Consider the following 21543-nt stretch of genomic DNA (forward strand, 5'->3'; position numbering starts at 1 on the left):
GTCGTTCCTCAAGCAACAGCTTTAGTCGCCGGCCAAAGTGGCCGAGCCTTTCTAGGCGCGTCAGTCCGGAACCGCGCGACTGCTACGGTCGCAGGTTCGAATCCTGCCTCGGGCATGGATGTGTGTGATGTCCTTAGGTCAGTTAGGTTTAAGTAGTTCTAAGTTCTAGGGGACTGATGACCTTAGATGTTAAGTCCCATAGTGCTCAGAGCCATTTAAACCATTTTCGAACAGCTTTAGTCCCTCTCTTGCTTCTAATCTACATAAATGATTTAGGGTATAATTTGCGCCCCCATCTTAGATTTTTACAGATGATGCTGTCGTCTATCGTCTAGTAAAGTCATCACAAGATCCAAATCAATTGTAAAGTGATATATAAAAATATTTGTATTGTGCGAAAAGTGGCAGTTGAGCCTAAGTAAATGTGAGGTCATCCACAAGAGTACTAAAAGGATTCAACTCAGTTTCGGTTACACGATAAATCACACAAATATTACAATCTTAGGAATTATGATTACGAACAACTAAAATTGCAACGATCACCTATTCGAATGGGAAAATATTTTTTGGCGCCAAAATACATAGGGAGAAATGATCATCGTTATAAAATAAGAGAAATCAGATTTAAGGGGTAGCCCTTTTTGAAAGCATGAAAAATAGGTGATTTTCGTGATTTACGCAAGTAAAATAAGAAAGTAATGTTAAATTTGGTGATATAGTTTTATTCCTTATACTTTTGTTTTCAAGACATCATTTTTGTGATCACATCGGATGCCCCTGAAATTGTTACGTCATGTGGAAGGGCCCCTTTCTGCCGGAACGCTTATCATAAGCGGGAATTCGCGAAGCCCTTCTGTTCAACCTGTAAAGAAATAGGATGCGAAATCACCTTTCAGCCATCTAATTTCCAAACTTATTTTATTCGGCTACCAGTTTCGTCGAATTAAGGACGCCTTCTTCAGGCCCTGTGTACAGACAACAGTGGTATCAGTATGAAATAAATAACCAACAATGGGGGTGGTGCAAGTGATAATATGTAAAACAAAACCAAACAGTACAGGACGTAACTTTATGTAACTTCCTGTACTGCTTGGTACTGTTATGTTATTACATATTACCACTGTATATAAGATTTGCGCCACCTCCCTTTTTTGGTTATCTGTTTCATACTAGTACCATTGTTATCTGTTCACAGGGCCTGAAGATGGCGTAGTAAATCGCCGAAATTGGTAGCCAAGAAAAAATAAGTTTGGAAATTAGACGGCTGAAAGGTCGCGAACAGCTGAGTCCCGCAACCATCTCTGTCAACATATGTAGGATAACAGAAAAAGTATTAAGTTCTAACCAAATGGTGACGTAGCCAAAAAAATGTCAGTTTCTTCGCCCATGGAATGGAGACAAAAGCGTGCACCGAAAACACACTTTTGAGGAGATCGCAAAACGAACACTTGCGCGGATAGAGAAAGAAATTAAGAATGTGACAATCCACTTATGATCAAAATAGCATGCATCCTCCTCGGGTTATGTTCCACTCCCTATCCCCAATTTGAAAAACGAAGTTTAAAGAAAAGCACCTTTAAGATTTTGGATTACATTATTTGTAGCTACGTCACACATACCCCTGGTCAAGGACTCTGGACCACTCAGCTGTCCTTCCAGACCCAAAAGGAGGTCCTCCTCCATCTCCTTCGTGTCTTAATGCTACACTTCCTATCAACTCGTCCAAGTACTGGCAAGCCTTCCGCCGCCTTACCGGATCTAAACCCCCCTCCCCCTACAACCAACACTTCCCTGACAATCTTAGTAAGGCCAATCACTTAGCCTCCTATCTCTCCGATGTCTTTACCATCCCAGACAATCCTCAGTTCTATTACTCCCTCTTCCCGGACGTCCGCGATCGAACTGACACCTCTGATCCTCCCCTCGCTCCTGGTTTCAAGTACTTGGACAACTTTCCACACAACGAACTCAATGCCCCCATCACTACTGAGGATATCATCGCTACACTCCGCACAAAACGCAACACCGCTCCCGGTCACGATCGTGTTACCTATCGCCACCTTCGTGAAGCCCCTGCCTCCTTCCTCTCCACCCTGGCCACGCTTTATAATGTGGTCCTGTCCACCGGCTACTACCCTGACCTGTGGACAACCGCCGGTCGGTGTGGCCGTGCGGTGCTAGGCGCTTCAGTCTGGAACACGTGACACCTACGGTCGCAGGTTCGAATCTTGCCTCGGGCATGGATGTGTGTGATGTCCTTAGGTTAGTTAGGTTTAAGTAGTTCTACGTTCTAGGGGACTGATGACCACAGATGTTAAGTCTCATAGTGCTCAGAGCTATTTGAACCATTTTTTGTGTGGAAAACCTCCCATATCCTGATGTTTCTTAAACCCGACAAACCGCCATCCACTGTCTCCTCATACCATCCCATCAGCCTTACCTCGGTCTTCAGCAAGGTCCTGGAATCCATCCTCACCCAACGCAACCACCAGCATCTCCGCCAGCACCGCCTCCTTCCCGTTACCCAGTGTGGCTTTCGGCCCTCCTTCTCTACTGATGACCTTCTCCTTCACCTCACTCACCTCCTCTCCAAACAGCTCGATTCCCCTCGCTCCGCTATCTTCCTCTTCCTCACCTTGAACGCGCCTATGACCGTGTATGGCAACCCGGTCTCCTCTACAAGCTCCAAACCTTCGCCCTTCCTGTCAACTACATCCATCTGATCTCGTCCTTTCTTTCCCAACGTCCTACCCACGTCACCTTCCATATGATTCCTACACCTTTTGCCCCTCCGCCAGTGTGCCCCAAGGTTCCATCCTCTCCCCTCTTCTATACCTTTTCTATATGGTGAACATGCCGCCACCTTCACCTCCCATCCACCTTCTCCTTGCCATCGCCACCACCCTGCAGCGCTCCCAACACCTTCTCCAGTGCCATCGTGACTGGTTCACCGCTTGGTGCAACCAGTGGTTGCTCAAGGTCAATCCTTCTAAGACCCAGGCGATCATTGTAGGCAAAACCACACCTACCTTCCGTCTCCTCGACTTCTATGTCACCATTTATGTCCTATCGCTCTCACCCCCACCCTTAAGTAACTTGGCATCACCCTTGACTGCCTCCTCTCCTGGACCCCCCATCTCTGGGCAATCCAAGCCAAGGCATGCTCCCGACTCCGTCTCCTGAAACCTCTCTCTGGCCGCACATGGGGTCTGGACCCCTTCACCATCCTCCACACATATAAGTTCCTCATCCGCCCTATACTCAGGTACGCCCACCCTGTCTGGATCTACACCCCCCTACTATCTTTTACAAATCCCTTCAAATCCTAGAACACCATACTCCCCGTCTCGCCTTTCGCATCTGTCTCCCCTCCCCCACACGGATCCTGTACGACCTTATTCCGTTCCCACACCACCTCCTTTTCCTCGAACGGATACAGGTCCTCTACACCTCCCATAAACTGGATCTCCCTCACCCGCTTGTCTTTCCCATCCTCTCCCACACCCGTAAACTGCCACGCCTGTATTCCCATGTCCCACTGGCTCTCCATCTCTCCACTCTCCTTACCCTCTCCCAAGGTGGTTTCCACCAGCTCCCCCTCCATGATGACACCCTCATGCCCTCCATCTACCCCTCCTATCTCTCGGAAAGTCAGTCTTCTATTGCCTCGCACAATTTCGTTGACGTTCCTGACTTGTGCGTCGTTGGTAGACGTCAAAGGGCGTCCTGAACGAAGGTCATCTTTAACTTGAGTCCGGACATTCTTAAATCGCGTGAACTATTCGTAACACAGAGTACGGCTTAACCACTAATCACCGTATGTTTCCTGCATCATTTGGCGTGCTGTGTAAAGGTGTTCTTGAGTTTCACGCAAAACGTAATGCAGACATGTTGCTCCTCTAGCTCTGCCATCTTGAAATTCGCAAACTGTACCATACACCTCTACATTTTGCCTGTCTTCTCCCATCGATACGCCAACCATCTCCCACCCCGAAACTACGAAATCTGTCGCGAAGTACACCCTCCAAACTACTCATACTCAACAACGCCGCTTCTTGTCACCATTCCAGCACATTTACTCTTTTCTATCCACCCCAGTTCCGCTCCCGTTCCAAATAACTATTAGGTGCGCTACATCTCAAGGTTTCTTCAAGATCCTATTACAGCATCTTGTCGTTTCCATCGGAGACTTTTAACAAAGGTAGACATAAGTAGCAGAAGTGTGAACAGTGGGGAACTTAACACTTTGCCGTCCGCACGTCTCGTACAAATTTATTCGCTTGGCGCCGGCAGCGCTAATTCGGATTACTTGGCTTGTCGCCGGCCGCTTGTCACCTTTCCGTTGATGACAAGCTTCAAACACATTGACTTTCGCGGGATTTAATTTTTCCGGAAATCCTCTATTTTAACGTAACGTTCCACCAATTTTCTTTTCAAGTAACTTCTCTGCAAGTTCTACACTGTTATAATAATTATCCATACAGAGGTGATGCCACTTTCCATAAGAAGGGGCCAATAGTTCCATCAGTGTTTCTGCTAATGGTTGTCCAGCGCCGGAATATATCTTGAATGAGGAACTGTACCCCTTACTCTAATCACCCAGCATCCGAATGAGTGTACCAATTTTAGACAAATTGTAAACTTTAAAACTTAACTGTCCACGGCACGATATCATTCCTTCATCAGTTGCGATGTTTTGACTTGGATTAAACGTTTCTTTAAACCTTTTGCAAAAATAATCAATTATGAATTGCACTTTGAAAAACCAGTCGGCATTATCTGGTTTATTGTTGTTGTTGGAAAAATGTAAAAATGATAATACTTATCTGAATCGGTTGTGGGACATCGTTTTGCGAAATATCGGTGTGTCTATCAACGGATTCGTTGACCAGTAATCATCGATCCTTGCTTTCTTTACGGAGCCCAAACCATTTTCTAAGTTCAGGTCCCGTAACGTCGAAAAATTTGGCATTTTCTTTAATCCGGTTTCCTTCTGTTGCAATTTTGACTGTAATACTTGTTGGTTTCGTTGCTAATATATTCAAATAGATCGTTCCCAATATATAATTCTACGATATCCACGACTCTTAGTGTATCTTTGGAAAATATGTGTGGACCCGGAGATCCATCAAATTTATTATTGGTCCTTAGTAAATCATAGTCTGTCTTCTTCGTCTGATTCATCCGAATCAGTTGGCAACCGTAGCGTTCGCCCAATTCTTCTTGGACGTATTTCACTATCTTCCGACGATTCTGTTTCACTTTCATTTTTTTGGTACCCAATGTCTTCTTCTCAATCGGCCAAAGTCGTCCGCAACGTGAGACAAGACGTCCGCGCATTCATCTTAAATAATCGTATCGTCTCTTTCGTCTGCCATGATGAAAGTGCACAAGTATTTATAAAAACAAAAAACTTGCTGACATGTGTAACCTAAACAAAACACCAACAGAATGGATAAGATAATGAAGTACTGTAACCGGCCAGTGCACGATACTATGCTCACGAGACCACTGTGGCGTCGCCGGCCGGCAGAGTGTTAACATCAGGGCTGGTGGATACGAAGTACGCGAAATTAAGTAATTCTGCCACCCAGACGGCAAAATAACCCATAACGGACAGAGCAAGAAGGACATAAAAAGCAGACTAGCGCTGTCAGAAGAGAAATCTGCTAATATCGGACATAGGCCTTAGATAAGGTATGCAATGAGGAAGTTCTCCGCAGAATCGGCTAGGAAAGGATCGCATTGAAAACACTGGTAAGAAGAAGGGACATGTGACAACAGTATGGACTATCAGCACATGTGTTAGGACACCCGGATATATCATCCATAGTACTAGAGACAACTGTAAAGCGTAAAAACTGTAAAGGAAGACAGAAATTGGAATACATCCAGCAAATAAATGGAGAAATAGGTTTGCAAGTACTACTCTAAGGTGAAAAGCTTGGCGCAGAAATGGAATTCGTGGCGCACCGCATCAAACCAGCTATTTTCCGTAGTACTAGAGGGAGCTGTAGGGGGTAAAGCTGTAGAGGAAGCCAGAGATTAGAATACATAAAGCAAAAGTTTGAGGACATAGTTTGCAATTGCTGCTCTGAGGTGGAAAGGTTGGCAATGGCGCGCCGCATAAAACTAATCCGAAGACAGATGACTCAAAAAAATATTTTTTTCCGTGATCAGATTCTGTTGAACTAAAGCCTGCACGGTGCCCCAAACTACACTACTGGCCACTAAAATTGCTACACCAAGAAGAAATGCAGATTATAACAGGAATTCATTGGACAAATATATTATACTAGAACTGCCATGTGTTTACATTTTCACGCAGCCTGGGTGCATAAATCCTGAGAAATCAGTACCCAGAAAAACCACCTCTGGCCGTAATAACGGCCTTGATACGCCTGGGCATTGAGTCAAACAGAGCTTGGATGGCGTGTACAGGTACAGCTGCCCATGCAGCTTCAACACGATACCACAGTTCATCAAGAGTAGTGACTGCTGTATTATAACGAGCCAGTTGCTCGGCCACCATTGACCAGAAGTTTTCAATTGGTGAGAGATCTGGAGAAAGTGCTGTCCGGGGCAGCAGTCGAACATTTTCTGTACCCAGAAAGGCCCGAACAGAACCTGCAACATGCGGTCGTGCATTATCCTGCTGAAATGTAGGGTTTCGCAGGGATCGAATGAAGGGCAGAGCCACGGGTCGTAACACATCTGAAATGTAACGTTCACTGATCAAAGTGCGGTTAATGCGGACAAGAAGTGACCGAGACGTGTAAACAATGGCACGCCGTACCATCACGCCGGGTGATACGCCAATATGGCGATGACGAATACACGCTTCGAATGTGCGTTCGCCACGATGTCGCCAAACACGGGTGCGACCATCATGATGCTGTAAAATCTGAATACAGCACGGTTTTCCGTATTACCCTCCTGAACCCAATGATTCCATGTTCTGCTAACAGTCATTGGATCTCGACCAACTCGAGCAGCAATGTTGCCATACGATAAACCGCAATCGCGATAGGCAACATTCCGAACTTTATCAAAGTCGGGAACGTGATGGTACGTATTTCTCCTCCTTACACGAGGCATCACAACGACGTTTCACCAGGCAACGCCGGTCAACTGCTGTTTGTGTATGAGAAATCCGTTGGAAACTTTCTCCATGTCAGCACGTTGTAGGTGTCGCCACCGGCGCCAGCCTTGTGTGAATGCTCTGAAAAGCTAATCATTTGCATACTACAGCATCTTCTGGCTGTCGGTTAAATTTCACGTCTGTAGCACGTCATCTTCGTGTTGTAGCAATTTTAATGGCCACTAGTGTAATATCTCTACCCTGGGGTACATTGGGGTTACACTCGTCTGGTGTGATACGTTCCGGGGTTCCGCTGGGGAGGGGGGGGGGGGGGGGGGGAGGGCGGAGGGGTGTCCACTGGGGGCCGAAACGCACAGCAACCCTGGGTTCAGTGTGGGGTGGCAGTGGGATGAGTGAATTGCTGTAGCTTCTTGTTGTTGTGGGGTTGTGAACCACTGAGGACTACGGTGGGAACGAAGTACCTCCGTCGGTCCTATGTCCCCATTTCCATACAGTACAGTGGTGAGAAAAGAGTCACATATTCTTCCAGCCCGATGAACTTCGCTGCAGTCTTCTGTGTGCCTGTGTGGGCAATAGACTCTTCTGAGGTGGCTGACTACAAACGTTTATTGCATGCAATTCCCGTTGCAGTGTTCTCTCGCTTACAGTTTGGTATGGATCTCCGTGGTATGCCTGCAGTTATCCTGCCGGGTTTCGAAGGAAGTTTTGTTTACAATCTGTGAAACGCGTCTCCAGTCCATTTCAGGCAGGACCTTCTCCGACCTCAATTATGACGTCGTGTTTTGTGGCCACATCTGTTACACCACTGCTTGTAGACACGTTGAACATTCCACCGCGAACCACCAATAAATCCAGCAACTTCGCTCACCACATAGCCATGGGTACATCCAAAGATTATCGCCCCTTTCTTCTACTCTGTCATGTCCTTATATTTACAAATGTTTACGTGCAGTGTCCAATTGAGACAGAAATCTCTCTCTGATCGCATCTGCCTTAAGCTGCCGGCCGCGGTGGCCGAGCTATTCTAGGCGCTACAGTCTGGATCCGCGCGATCACTACGGTCGCAGGTTCGAATCCTGCCGTGGGCATGGATGTGTGTGATGTCCTTAGGTTGTTAGGTTTAAGTAGTTCTACATTCTAGGGGACTGATGACCTCAGCAGTTAAGTTCCATAGTCCTGAGAATCATTTGAACCATTTTTTTCTTTTTTTTGCCTTAAGCTCTCGTAGAGCAAATGCGCGCTCGGTTGAGCAAGTGTCTCGATTGTTGCGTCACGTGTAAGAGCTTAACGACTCATTGGTGTGTGCGCACTGGAATGACTATTTTTTTGTCCGGTGACGTTATGAAGCCACGACCGTCTTTCTGTCCCGTCCTTGGCAAAATAAACCTGTAAATATGCAGATGACTGTACATACGAATTAATTAAGTTTTTGTTTAGCTATTTTTAAATTTTATCCACACGAAATTCTGCAGATGTGCTTTCAAGACCCTGTCATCAGTGTAGGTACCATAAAGGCGTAGAAGACGTCAGCGGTCGCTGTTGTAAAGCTGACCCGCCCATCAATGAAGTGTACGGGGCGTGAGGAACCGTGGAAAGCCTGATTCGACTGCTACACGTGATTTCCGTGGAACACGATGCGGTGTAAATCCACTGTGGCTCAGACGACACTCGGCAGAGAGATAAGCTGTGTGTCAAGGCGGTGAGTCAACACACCGTCGCTGCTCGAGATGAATCAGGACAGCGAGACAAGCTGCAGGTTTCCTCCGTATCTGAAAACGCACTGATTATAGGCACTACGGATGAGCTGCTGCACCTTGTAGTAATACAAAATAGCGCTGTGTTTCCTGCCTGAGAGAGGACAATATTATATTTCAAACGTAACTATTTTCAAAAATTGTGCAGATGAAACTTGCTGCACATTTGTTTTTCCCTTATTATTTTTTACGATTCTACTTCATGTGGGCGGGCTGGACGCCGGCACCGGCATGAAGTATATTTGGAGCATTGTTGAACATCTATATAACAATAAGTCTGTAAATCCTTGGTGTCTGTCTGTTTGTCTCTGAACCCGCTAATCTTCCAAGCTGCCGGACGAATTTTCTAGATTTTCGCTCCTGACTTGAACATACACTGCTGGCCATTGTAATTGCTACACCATGAATATGACGTGCTACAGACGTGAAATTTAACCGACAGGAATATGCTGTGATATGCAAATGATTAGCTTTTCAGAGTATTCACACAAGGCTGGCGCCGGTGGCGACACCTACAACGTGCTGACATGAGGAAAGTTTCCAACCCATTTCTCATACACAAACAGCAGTTGACCGGCGTTGCCTTGTGAAAGGTTGTTTTGATGTCTCGTATAAGGAGGAGAAATGCTGATTTCCTCCCTCGTCCTCGAAACATTCCGAGCGTGTGCCCCGTCCCTACTGACTTCGATGTCGACGGGACGTTAAACCGTAATCTTCTTTCCTGATTCACCCAAACAGCCGACACATTTCCATTGATCGACGGTCAAATCCCCACGGTCCCGAGCCCACTGCAACAATAACTGACGACGTTGTTGGGTCAACACGCAAACACGCTCCATGTCGAACAATGTACGATGAACGCTGTGCTCCGAATCATTAGCTTGTGCACCAGTATTGTACTCTTCCGGCAGAGATGCCACAGATCACCATCTATCCTACAAGCCTCTGAGCCGCACGTTCTGTGAATAATCGTGGACGTCCAGCAATTTATCGCCTAGTGCCAGTTTCACTGTCCTCCTACCACTTTCCGTAGATGCTCACCACAGGAGCACGTGAACATTCGACCAGCTTTGCCGCTTTCGAGATACTCGTTCACGGGCTCTGCGTAATAATGATCTTCCCTTCGTCGAAGTCGTTTATCTCAATGGATTTCCCCATTTGCAGCCCATATCTTGTTAGGGTGATTCCCCGTCCGTGCCTGCTCCGCTTACATGCTTTTGTTACCGCGTCACGTGCCCGCAGCGTCACCACGCGGCATCCAATGTCGTAATGTTTTGGCTCATCAGTATATTTTCACATTAAGCTGCTCTGTGAGTTGCCGTACAGCCGCGTGTTTGATATATTTGTTTCAGCGTCAGCAACACCTTTAATTAGAGAGCACTACGCTGTGAAGAGAGAAGCTATAACAATTGCAATTCCAGTAGACGCCAGACTTACTGTCGACCTCCGAAATGTTCAACGAATACTTTGGCTATCACGATCTTAAAACAGACTCCCGACGTCAAAAATCGCGGATGGTACTGTGGTATAATCCTATTAAATTGTCCGCACTTTTCACAGATCAAAGAACGACTACGAATACTATGTCTATAATTAATCCATAGCTTCAGAAGGAAGCCCCTTTCTTAATCAGTCAATGTGAGCACCACCTATGTTCAAAATCAACAGTCAATAACCACTCACAGACGACAGATGGCAACACTAGCAGTGCAGGTGAGACGCGGAAAAGCAGTGAAGTCGTTGTCGTAAAGCGGGAACGGAGCAATCTGTCCAAAAGGGCATGGGTTTCAAGCAAAGAGTGGATGCATTTCCGAAATGGATGAGTGAGTAAATTGTTTGCGTGCAGCTCTGGTTAAAGCATACCGAACCGTGAAAATTTACTTTCAAAATCTTTTCTTAAAGAATTTACTTTATTTACTAGCGATTCATCAAGAAGATTAACCCACAATTTGAGCGTGGAGGTAGTTCCCAAGGAGCAACTGATGGAAACAAATAAAATGTCAACCAATGGAAATTTTATTCATAAAAGCCTTTTTAAAACAGATTTAAAAATTATAAGCAGAAAGCAGCCTCGAAATATCAAGTTACAATTATTCAGAGGCAGAATAAAATTTTTTTTGTTGCAGTAGGAGTCTTCGGGCTGAGAAGCTTCCGCTACCTTTCAACACGGCCGTAGTCACGACCCCTCAAAACGACCTCTGAAAAACTACACTGGTGCAAATCTGCAACACACCAGACTACTTTAAACTAAAAATCTTTAACTACTCACACAAACACATTAACTATGCACCCCGTAAGAGGGATGGAGATGGAACAAACACTCACACTAAGAAATTATTTTCCACCAAAGGTGAAATTTGTTTTTAAAAGGGCTCTTATTGTGGAAGGGTGGCAGCTTTATAAAACGACTATTTAAGTAAAACTCATGAAATTCAGACTTAGATAAAGTGCACAACATGCTCTACATTACACATATACCGCCTCGCAAGATGATAGGCAAGATAAAAAAATATTTCAAGAATTCTGCCTTTACCTTAATTCTATAAATTCGTTAACACCGAATCCGACAAACGTGACACAGGCAGCTATTAACGTACGGCAGACCGACAGACAGACAGACCGACACTAAGTGCCTAACAAATGCGGACGAGAGACAAAGCAAGCTGGAGACGATAGACTGACCAACAACACAAGTAGAATTTAACATGTAACTGAAACAACATATTACTAATCACTCAGCTTCTAATAACTGCGATTCCTGGCGAAGACCTGGCGCAGCAGCCCCAACCGTCCGCTGCCAGCCGCTTCAACAGACGCAGGAAGGCGAGCCGATCTCCCGTCTCACGGCGTCGCAGCTCGCCCCGGCCAGACCGATATCGTGGTTTCGCTGCTGTTGCTCTCGTGTCATCCGCTAAGCCACTTTGCCTCGCTATACAGCTCGGCCACTGGACTCACGTGGCGACCTCACATGCGTCGACGCTTCAGGCGGACAAGTCATCTTGTGTCCCAGTGTGCGACTGATCAACTAACAATCCAACCGCCAATGACCGTTGCCCGAGCAACTTCAGCAGACTGGCGACCTAACGCGCAGGCTCAGATGCAGGAACTCAGCCCCGACCGGGCGACCACTACCTGAGTTCTGTTACTGGTGGAGTGGCAAGACTCTTATTTTCTGGCTTTAAGGTTTGATCCAAACGACGAACCTACTAGCACTCCGACGATAGACAGACAGACACTAACTGCCGCACAAATGCAAACGAGGGCCAGACCAGCAACTGGTGACGCGAGACTGACTGACCTAGCCTCACTTCGACTGACCGACTTTCTAGACTCGCTGAGACTGACAGACTCCATTGCTAACCAACTGCCTCCGACTGATTGACTAACTAAACGTACGGCAGACCGACAGACAAACAGACGCTGACTGCCCGACATTGAGCCGGCTAACCAACTGACTAGACTCAGACTCACTAACTGCCGAGCTCATAGCGCAGCTTAAACGCACGTGAACAGGCAACGTTTCCCCTTTCCCACCAGAGGGAGACACAAAAGCTGCGACTGCCACAGCGGCACCACCGTCAGAAAAGGAAGGCGGCCGCTTCACACTACGCGCTGTGGCGCGCTCTTCAAAACAGCATATTTTATTACGGCTCACATACCATGGATGGCAAAACAGTTCTATCCAAAACCGGCGTTGAGGCAACAGTGGTGTACCATGGGCCATAGATGACAGGCGTGAATGGCTGATTTAGAGATGTTTCCGGGCAAGTAGAAGTGCAACTTTGAATGACTGACCGCCCAAATGAAACAAGGGTCTCTAACAACGCCCGTCCAGCGATCGTTGCTGCGTCTGGCCCTCCACAGCAGATGGTTGGTTCGTGCACCCATGCTGACTGCTGTTCATCAGCGACGAAGTCTGGAATTTGGACTCCAGTATAGCGACTGGACGCACACTGTGTGGCGACAGCTGGGATTTCCACACGACTCCCGTTTTACGCTCCATCGGAGAGACGGCCGTTGGATCGCTGGAAGGATCAAGGCCGGGTCAGGGAGTGTTATGATCTGGGGAATATTTTTGTGGCATTCAGGGAGTGATCTCGTCGTTCTGGAAGGCACAGTGGATCAAATAAATTACGCATCTATCCTTTTAGATCATGTCCAGATATAGATGCAGATTATTTTTCCTCTCCACCGTGGCATCTACCAGCAGGAAAATTCCAACGTGCTCCCACAGCTCGTATTTTTTTTTTTCGAAGAGCGCCTGGGTGAGTTTACTACACTATCCTGATCACCAAACGTAAATTCGATCTGGCTGTTTGCATCGTGGATTCTCTACCGACGAACTTAGCGCAGTGTGCTACGGCGCTAGAGTCTGTATGGCTCCTCATCCCTATCGGTAATATTCAGAACCTCGCTGACTCTCTTTCTGCACGTCTCGCAGAGGTCCGTGATGCGAACGGTGGTTATTCAGGCTTTAACAGGTGTTCACATTAATGTGAATGGACAGTGTATCTCATGCCTTACTACCATCAAGTCATGATCACCTCATAATCGCAATGACTTTGTTGGTGACAGCTTAAGTGATCTAATCCTGCAAAAGCCTATATGAGAGCACTGCTCAAAATACTTCTTGATACTATCTTTGAACAGCATTCTATAGCGATAAGTATCACAGTCTATGTACAAGGTCGAAATGCCTCGATACAGGGAGCTTTTCTCTCCGAAGATGATATTTTTTTAATAGTAATTAATGATAACGTGCCACTGTGAGGCCATGTTCCAGAAAGTCGATGAGCAGCGGGCCGATGCAGTAAAAGAAAAATATTATCATGACTTTCCTGGAGACAGCGTGCTTGTTTCTTCGACTACGCTGCAGAAGTTTTGTTGGAGAAGCCCCTACTCGTCTTCCATACAGTCCCGATCAGTCTCCATGCGATTTCCAGTTTTTTGGAGCCTTGAAGAAAGACATTCGTGGTCCTTCTGACGAACAGCTGCACGCCTGGGTACAATCACGGTTGCTTAGACAACTGCAAACAGTTTTTCTTAATTTACTTTATTTACTAGCGATTCATCAAGAACATTAACACACTATGTGAGCGTGGGAGTAGTTGCCAAAACATAACTGATGCACACAAATTAAATTTCTACCAATGGAGGTTTTATTCCTAAAAGCTTTTCAAAACAGTTTTAAATTTTATAAGCAGAAAAACACCCTCGAAATATCAGGTTACAATTATTCAGAGGCAGGTTATAAAATTCTTTTTATTACAGTTAGAGCCTTCGGGCAGAGAAGCTTCCGCTCCCTTTCAACATAACCGTAGTCACGACCGCTCACAACGACCTCTGAAAAACTACACTGGTGCAAATCTGCAACACGAAAAAATTTTATCGACTCACACAAATACATTAACTATGCACCTCGTAAGAAGGATGGAAATGGTACAAACACACTAAGAACTTATTATCCATCCAAAGTGTAATTTGTTTTTAAAAGGGCTCTTACGGTGGAATGGTGGCAACTACACTCCTGGAAATGGAAAAAAGAAAACATTGACACCGGTGTGTCAGACCCACCATACTTACTCCGGACACTGCGAGAGGGCTGTACAAGCAATGATCACACGCACGGCACAGCGGACACACCAGGAACCGCGGTGTTGGCCGTCGAATGGCGCTAGCTGCGCAGCATTTGTGCACCGCCGCCGTCAGTGTCAGCCAGTTTGCCGTGGCATACGGAGCTCCATCGCAGTCTTTAACACTGGTAGCATGCCGCGACAGCGTGGACGTGAACCGTATGTGCAGTTGACGGACTTTGAGCGAGGGCGTATAGTGGGCATGCGGGAGGCCGGGTGGACGTACCGCCGAATTGCTCAACACGTGGGGCGTGAGGTCTCCACAGTACATCGATATTGTCGCCAGTGGTCGGTGGAAGGTGCACGTGCCCGTCGACCTGGGACCGGGCCGCAGCGACGCACGGATGCACGCCAAGACCGTAGGATCCTACGCAGTGCCGTAGGGGACCGCACCGCCACTTCCCAGCAAATTAGGGACACTGTTGCTCCTGGGGTATCGGCGAGGACCATTCGCAACCGTCTCCATGAAGCTGGGCTACGGTCCCGCACACCGTTAGGCCGTCTTCCGCTCACGCCCCAACATCGTCCAGCCCGCCTCCAGTGGTGTCGCGACAGGCGTGAATGGAGGGACGAATGGAGACGTGTCGTCTTCAGCGATGAGAGTCGCTTCTGCCTTGGTGCCAATGATGGTCGTATGCGTGTTTGGCGCCGTGCAGGTGAGCGCCACAATCAGGACTGCATACGACCGAGGCACACAGGGCCAACACCCGGCATCATGGTGTGGGGAGCGATCTCCTACACTGGCCGTACACCTCTGGTGATTGTCGAGGGGACACTGAATAGTGCACGGTACATCCAAACCGTCATAGAACCCATCGTTCTACCATTCCTAGACCGGCAAGGGAACTTGCTGTTCCAACAGGACAATGCACGTCCGCATGTATCCCGTGCCACCCAACGTGCTCTAGAAGGTGTAAAGTCAACTACCCTGGCCAGCAAGATCTCCGGATCTGTCCCCCATTGAGCATGTTTGGGACTGGATGAAGCGTCGTCTCACGCGGTCTGCACGTCCAGCACGAACGCTGCTCCAACTGAGGCGCCAGGTGGAAATGGCATGGCAAGCCGTTCCACAGGACTACATCCAGCATCTCTACGATCGTCTCCATGGGAGAATAGCAGCCTGCATTGCTGCGAAAGGTGGATATACACTGTACTAGTGCCGACATTGTGCATGCTCTGTTGCCTGTGTCTATGTGCCTGTGGCTCTGTCAGTGTGATCATGTGATGTATCTGACCCCAGGAATGTGGCAATAAAGTTTCCCCTTCCTGGGACAATGAATTCACGGTGTTCTTATTTCAATTTCCAGGAGTGTATATAAAAATAACTATTTAAATAAAACCCATGAAATTCAGACTTACATAAAGTGTACAACATGCTCTAGATTACACATATACCGCCTCGCAAGATGTTAGGTAAGATAAACACACATTTCAAGAATTCAGCCCTTACTTTAATTCTATAAATTCATTAACACCGAGTCCGACAAACAAGACAGGCGCAGCTAATAAGGTATTTCAGATTGACAGGGGGATTACTGAACAAACCGAACCGCAGTTTGCTCTAAAGCTCCCCAATTCCACAAGGGAAAAAACGGACCACCCTATTCACAATAACCAGCTTCCCGCGGGTGGACAAACGGAGAAGAATGGTGGGACGTCCCCAAAACAAAGCGGCTGGTGACCACACCAAGAAAACGAGTAGAATTTAACAAGTAAATGAAACAACATATCTCCAAACGACAGACATACTAGCACTCTGACAACAGACAGACACTAACTGCCGCACAAATGCTAACGAGAGCCAGACCAGCAACTGGTAACATGAGACTGACCTAGCTTCACTCCGACTGACAGACTGCCCTGGCTGACGAACTGCCTCCGACTGACTGACTCACTCACTCACCACTCAGAGTTCTTTTTTTTTTTTTTTTTTTTTTGTCCTCAGTCTACTGACTGGTTTGATGCGGCCCCCCACGAATTCCTTTCCTGTGCTAACCTCTTCATCTCAGAGTAGCACTTGCAACCTACGTCCTCAATTATTTGCTTGACGTATTCCAATCTCTGTTTTCCTCTACAGTTTTTGCCCTCTATAGTTCCCTCTAGTACCATGGAAGTCATTCCCTCATGTCTTAGCAGATGTCCTATCATCCTGTCCCTTCTCCTTATCAGTGTTTTCCACATATTACTTTCCTCTCCGATTCTGCGTAGAACCTCCTCATTCCTTACCTCATGAGTCCACCTAATTTTCAACATTCGTCTATAGCACCACATCTCAAACGCTTCGCTTCTCTTCTGTTCCAGTTTTCCCACAGTCCATGTTTCACTAGCATACAATGCTGTGCTCCAGACGTACATCCTCAGAAATTTCTTCCTCAAATTAAGGCCGGTATTTGATATTAGTAGACTTCTTTTGGACAGAAATGACTTTTTTGCCATAGCGAGTCTGCTTTTGACGTCTTCCTTGCTCCGTCCGTCATCGGTTATTTTACTGCCTAGGTAGCAGAATTCCTTAACTTCATTGACATCGTGACCATCAATCCTGGTGTTAAGTTTCTCGCTGTTCTCATTTCTACTACTTCTCATTACCTTCGTCTTTCTCCGATTTACTCTCAAACCATACTGTGTACTCAGACCTCATTGCACCCCTTAAATACACGTGAACAGGCAACATTTCCCCTTTTCCAGCAGAGTGAGACACCAAAGCTGCGATTGCCACAGCGCGCCACCGCCAGAAACGGAGGGCGACTGCTTCACACAACGCGCTGCGGCGCGCTCTTCAAAACAGCAAAAATTTACTGCGGCTCAGACAATGACCGTCTTGCCTCACAGTAGGATAAATGTTTTAAGAGTTATGGCGATTATTTTTGAACAAATAAACAGTTTACTTACTTTTTTTCCATATGTCTCGTTTTCATTTGGCTGCCTCGTATATGAAGCCATGGACCAGCAAGATAAGCAGAATATATCTATGAAAGTTGAATATTAGAATCTACTGATTGGGATTCTCCTGTGCCAAAACAAGGAAATGGGTAAGTCTCATTAAGCCACTTGTTCTTTCAGGGGTGAGCACAGTGGCGAGCTGCTGTCGGCGGAGTTAAAAATATTCGGAACAGGATCCACAATGACGCGCGGGTCTTTCGACTGCAGCCACAGCAGGAAGTAGGTGGAAGAGCGGTGAGATGATTTGAGTGCGTGCGCATCGCAGTCGCCAGCCTACCCCAAGCAGTAGCCGAGCCGGAGGGCGTGGCGCGCAGGTTGCGGACACCCGCCGCTAGAGGCGCCGCTGCCGACCTGCCCTCAGCTGCTTCTGCGGCGCGTCTGCTACTGTCAGTTGGTCTCCGGCAGTCGCCCGCAGAGGACTTGGATCTTGAGAAGCGTCTCGTCTGCGCAACCGAATCATCATGCGGGAGATCGTGCACTTGCAAGCTGGCCAGTGCGGTAACCAGGTTGGAAGCAAGGTAAGCCGGCTCACAAATAGCTCGCTTCGCGATATGTACTGCGATTGTTATATTCCTCACTGAATATTGTTTCTTGGACACTTGGTTAGAAGACTTTCGCGGGAGAGTAAGCGTCAACGCGTAAGCCGGTCAGCGCTTGCAGCATCTCAATGGCGCTCTCCGTGCGTCAAACAAACCTGTGACCGCCCGTGTTGCGCTTCAGGTCACTGAACTGACAATTCGTGTTCGTGCTACTTGCCGTAGTAGAATACTACCATAGTAGAATACTAGGCGACAGAGCATGCTTTACTAGAAGAGCTGCTCTCTATTGCTCTCGGAACGGACACTGCTGCATTTGTTCATTCTGCGCTCGGGATAATTCATCTCTTGCTGGATGTAAATTTTGACGCTACCATATTAAGATGGTATTATGTTTTCGATGATTACAGTGTACACATGATGTTAAAACTTGCGCTTTGGGCTTGAGGTTCTAAGACAGCTTATTTACGATCGACCTGTGTAATTTAATGAAATAAACTATGCCTGCAGTCTTTACAAAAAAATAGTTCAAATGGCTCTGAGCACTATGGGACTTAACATCTTAGCTCATCAGTCCCCTGGTACTTAAACCTAACTAATCTAAGCACATCACACACATCCATGCCCGGAACAGGATTCGAACCTGCGACCGTAGCAGTAACGCGGTTCCAGACTGAAGCGCCTAGAACCGCACGGCGCAGTCTTCACATTTCGTGGGTTAAGCTAACGGCGAAACGCTGCATACTGCATATACTAATAGTTTTTAAAAATGAAAAGTTTCCAAGACAGTAAAGGGAAACGTAAGGGTATTCCCGGTGATGATACCGAGCGAGGTGGCGCAGTGGTTAGCACACTAGACTCTCATTAGGGAGGACAACAATCGAAACCCACGTCCGGCCATCCTGATTTACGTTTTCTGTAATTTCACTAAATGGCTTCAGTTAAATGCCGGAATGGTTCCTTTGAAAAGGGCTCGGCCGACTTCCTTCCCTATCCCTCCCTGATGCGATGGGCCCGATGACATCTTTGGTTCCCTTCCGCACATCAGCCAACGAACCGGTGTTGATTTTACAGACCGCTGTGTTATGTCGGGTTACGTGAGAAGGTGAAACAATTCGATGTTAGGCATTCAACATTTTCCAACTACAAAATGAATAATATACTATCGGGCAGTTATTAGAATACGTGCAGTTAGCTTGCTGAAGATACAGTGTTCGAACTATTAGATACTACACTTCAGGTAAAGTTTACAGAATTACAAGTTTGCGTTAACAGAGCAGTCGTGCAATGTCATGAAGTGCTCGGTAATTTATATGATTTTGTGGGATGTGGTGCAGTGTTTCCTTGTATTTGGATGGAGGGATGGGGATAAGCGATATAGGATTATAAATGGAATCGGTTTGTAGATTTCCATAGGTTTCCTAGCCTGCCTTGTCTTGCTTAGGCTGTGATAGGATGATGCGAAAGAACAACTGTGCGTTTAGACCGGCATAATGGACCGTAAAATGGAATATAAATCTGACCATTGAATATTAAATAACAGTACTGTGATACAATTTGGGTAATTCGATGCCAAATATTACCTTTATATCGAACAAATAGACTTCTCCTGAAGTGGAAAACTAAAGAGCGCAGATCGTAAGGAAATCTGTATTAGCTGTATTTAACAGAACGGATAACCGACTTAGTATGCAATGGGCTGTGACCAACCATCTGAAGATATTCATCAAACCAAAACACGATAAAATAACTTCAAAATAATCGGGCGGTGAACTGCCATGAATTCTATTCTATTCAAATCTTGCGATTTTAATGCAAAAATCCGCAGATAATTTAATAAACAAAAACTTGAAAAAAGCATTTCTCTTGTAATATCTGTGCAAGGAATGTTGGTGAACGACTGCATAACCAAGATCAATGTTTGTTGAACACACTTTTAAGTCTTTCGAATATGCGCAGTATACAGTAAAATTAACTTCACAAGCGGAAATTAACGTGTACATTCAGAGTATTTTGACTGGTATTCAAATTCCGTAGCATGTCGAACTTAACGGGAAAGAGTGATTCAGTGTAACTGGCACCTGGGAAACCTTTTCTCAGGCCGATGAAACTTCGAATATTGGGCGTCCTACAATGCATGAAAATGTTGCTGTGAATGAAACAGAATTAACCTTTCGGTTATTCTATTTAGTACGTTCTAGAATCTCCACAAGGTTTTCAGACATTCGAAGTAAATCTGTGGTATGTCGATGGTAACAGACAGAGACCTTGAGTCTGCATGATAATTATCCCTATCTGTGAGAGCAGTTTCTCGTTCGGAATAAGTTGCGCTTCTCAAGACCTTGGAAGATGGCTCCGCTGCCGATGTTACGGGTGGGTACCTTGCCTTCGCTCTGGTGCAAAGCGCACAGTTGACTGCATGTAACCGTACGTTTTCGCTTTAGTGTTTCACAAAGAACTGTACATGAAGTACACACTTCTGACAATGATGTTTGTAAGTCGGAAGACGACGGTCACAAGCATGGCGCATTACATGTTTCATGTGACTCGTTTTTATGCATTGTGTCAAACACTTGTTAGATATTTCATGTAAACTGACGTGTACAAAGTAAGACTTGGCCGATGCTCAGCATCATGGGTCATGTGATGCTGTTAGATTTTATTAGTACACAGCCTCGACACTCAGAAACGCCATGGCAATGTTAAACCTGTCTGTACAGAAAGCTTGGGAGAGTAGAGGTTATAGCGGAGAATGTGGTACAGATTTTCTCTCGGCAAAGTCAAAGCAGTATGAGGTTCGTAAAAATACTGTTCTTTGTGCTAATGAAACTCTGAAAGACTTATTTCCGTCCACATACTCGATTTTTCCTGCGAAATATCTACAGGAACAAGTCAGGCTTTTCTCCCTTCTCTAAGCTTTCGATTTTTTGCCGATTCCATGAAAATCGGCAATAACTTCGTTGACTGTGGCGGCTGAAGTGTGTAGATACCGCGGGCATGCTGAAAAATAACCTGAAAACTCTTGAAGCTTTTTAAATAAAACAAACGTCATTAACATTCTAAATCTTTTATTATTCGTGTCTACATATCTGCAGGGCTCCGAATTGTAGCGTGTAACATGGCTGTGTGTGAGGACAACGTGCGAGTTTCTAACTATATATTCGTCCTCACATATGAGGCACTTTCCTCCTTCAGCGTGACACCACCAGAGAGCTAGACATCTGCAGCAATGAGACGCCTTGGGTTCAATCTCATCGGTCATCCTCCGTACAGCCCGACTTGACCCCATCCGGGTTCCATCTGTTTCCAAATCTTAAAGAACTCCTTAAAGGGCTTCACGTTGATTGAGATAAAGTGGTGTGTGCAGAGGTGAGGTTGTTGCTCCGTCTACAAACTAAAACATTTTACAGATACGGTATCAAAAAGACGGTTTCTCTTTGAAAGAAATGTGTTCGTCGCTATGGTCACTATTGAGAAATAAGTATGTAGACATGAAGAATAAAGATGGAGAATGGTCATAACATTTGTTTTATGTAAGAAGATTTAAGAATTTTCACTTAAAGGTTCGGAGGCGCTTC

The 21543-nt window shown here is 46.2% G+C and overlaps 1 protein-coding gene across 1 annotated transcript in view; it reads left to right on the top strand.

Moving 5' to 3' along the window:
* The first annotated feature begins 17787 nt into the window (after positions 1 to 17787).
* Positions 17788 to 21543, top strand: part of LOC126278145 (tubulin beta chain-like) — a 92354-nt gene continuing 88598 nt past the window's right edge. The window contains exon 1 of the mRNA XM_049978036.1: positions 17788 to 17947. Coding sequence (XP_049833993.1) covers positions 17891 to 17947 — 57 coding nt within the window. The 5' untranslated portion in view covers positions 17788 to 17890. The remainder of the gene's footprint in view (positions 17948 to 21543) is intronic.

The sequence above is a fragment of the Schistocerca gregaria genome, chromosome 6, assembly GCF_023897955.1.
Source record: "Schistocerca gregaria isolate iqSchGreg1 chromosome 6, iqSchGreg1.2, whole genome shotgun sequence".
NCBI classification, from domain to species: domain Eukaryota; kingdom Metazoa; phylum Arthropoda; class Insecta; order Orthoptera; family Acrididae; genus Schistocerca; species Schistocerca gregaria.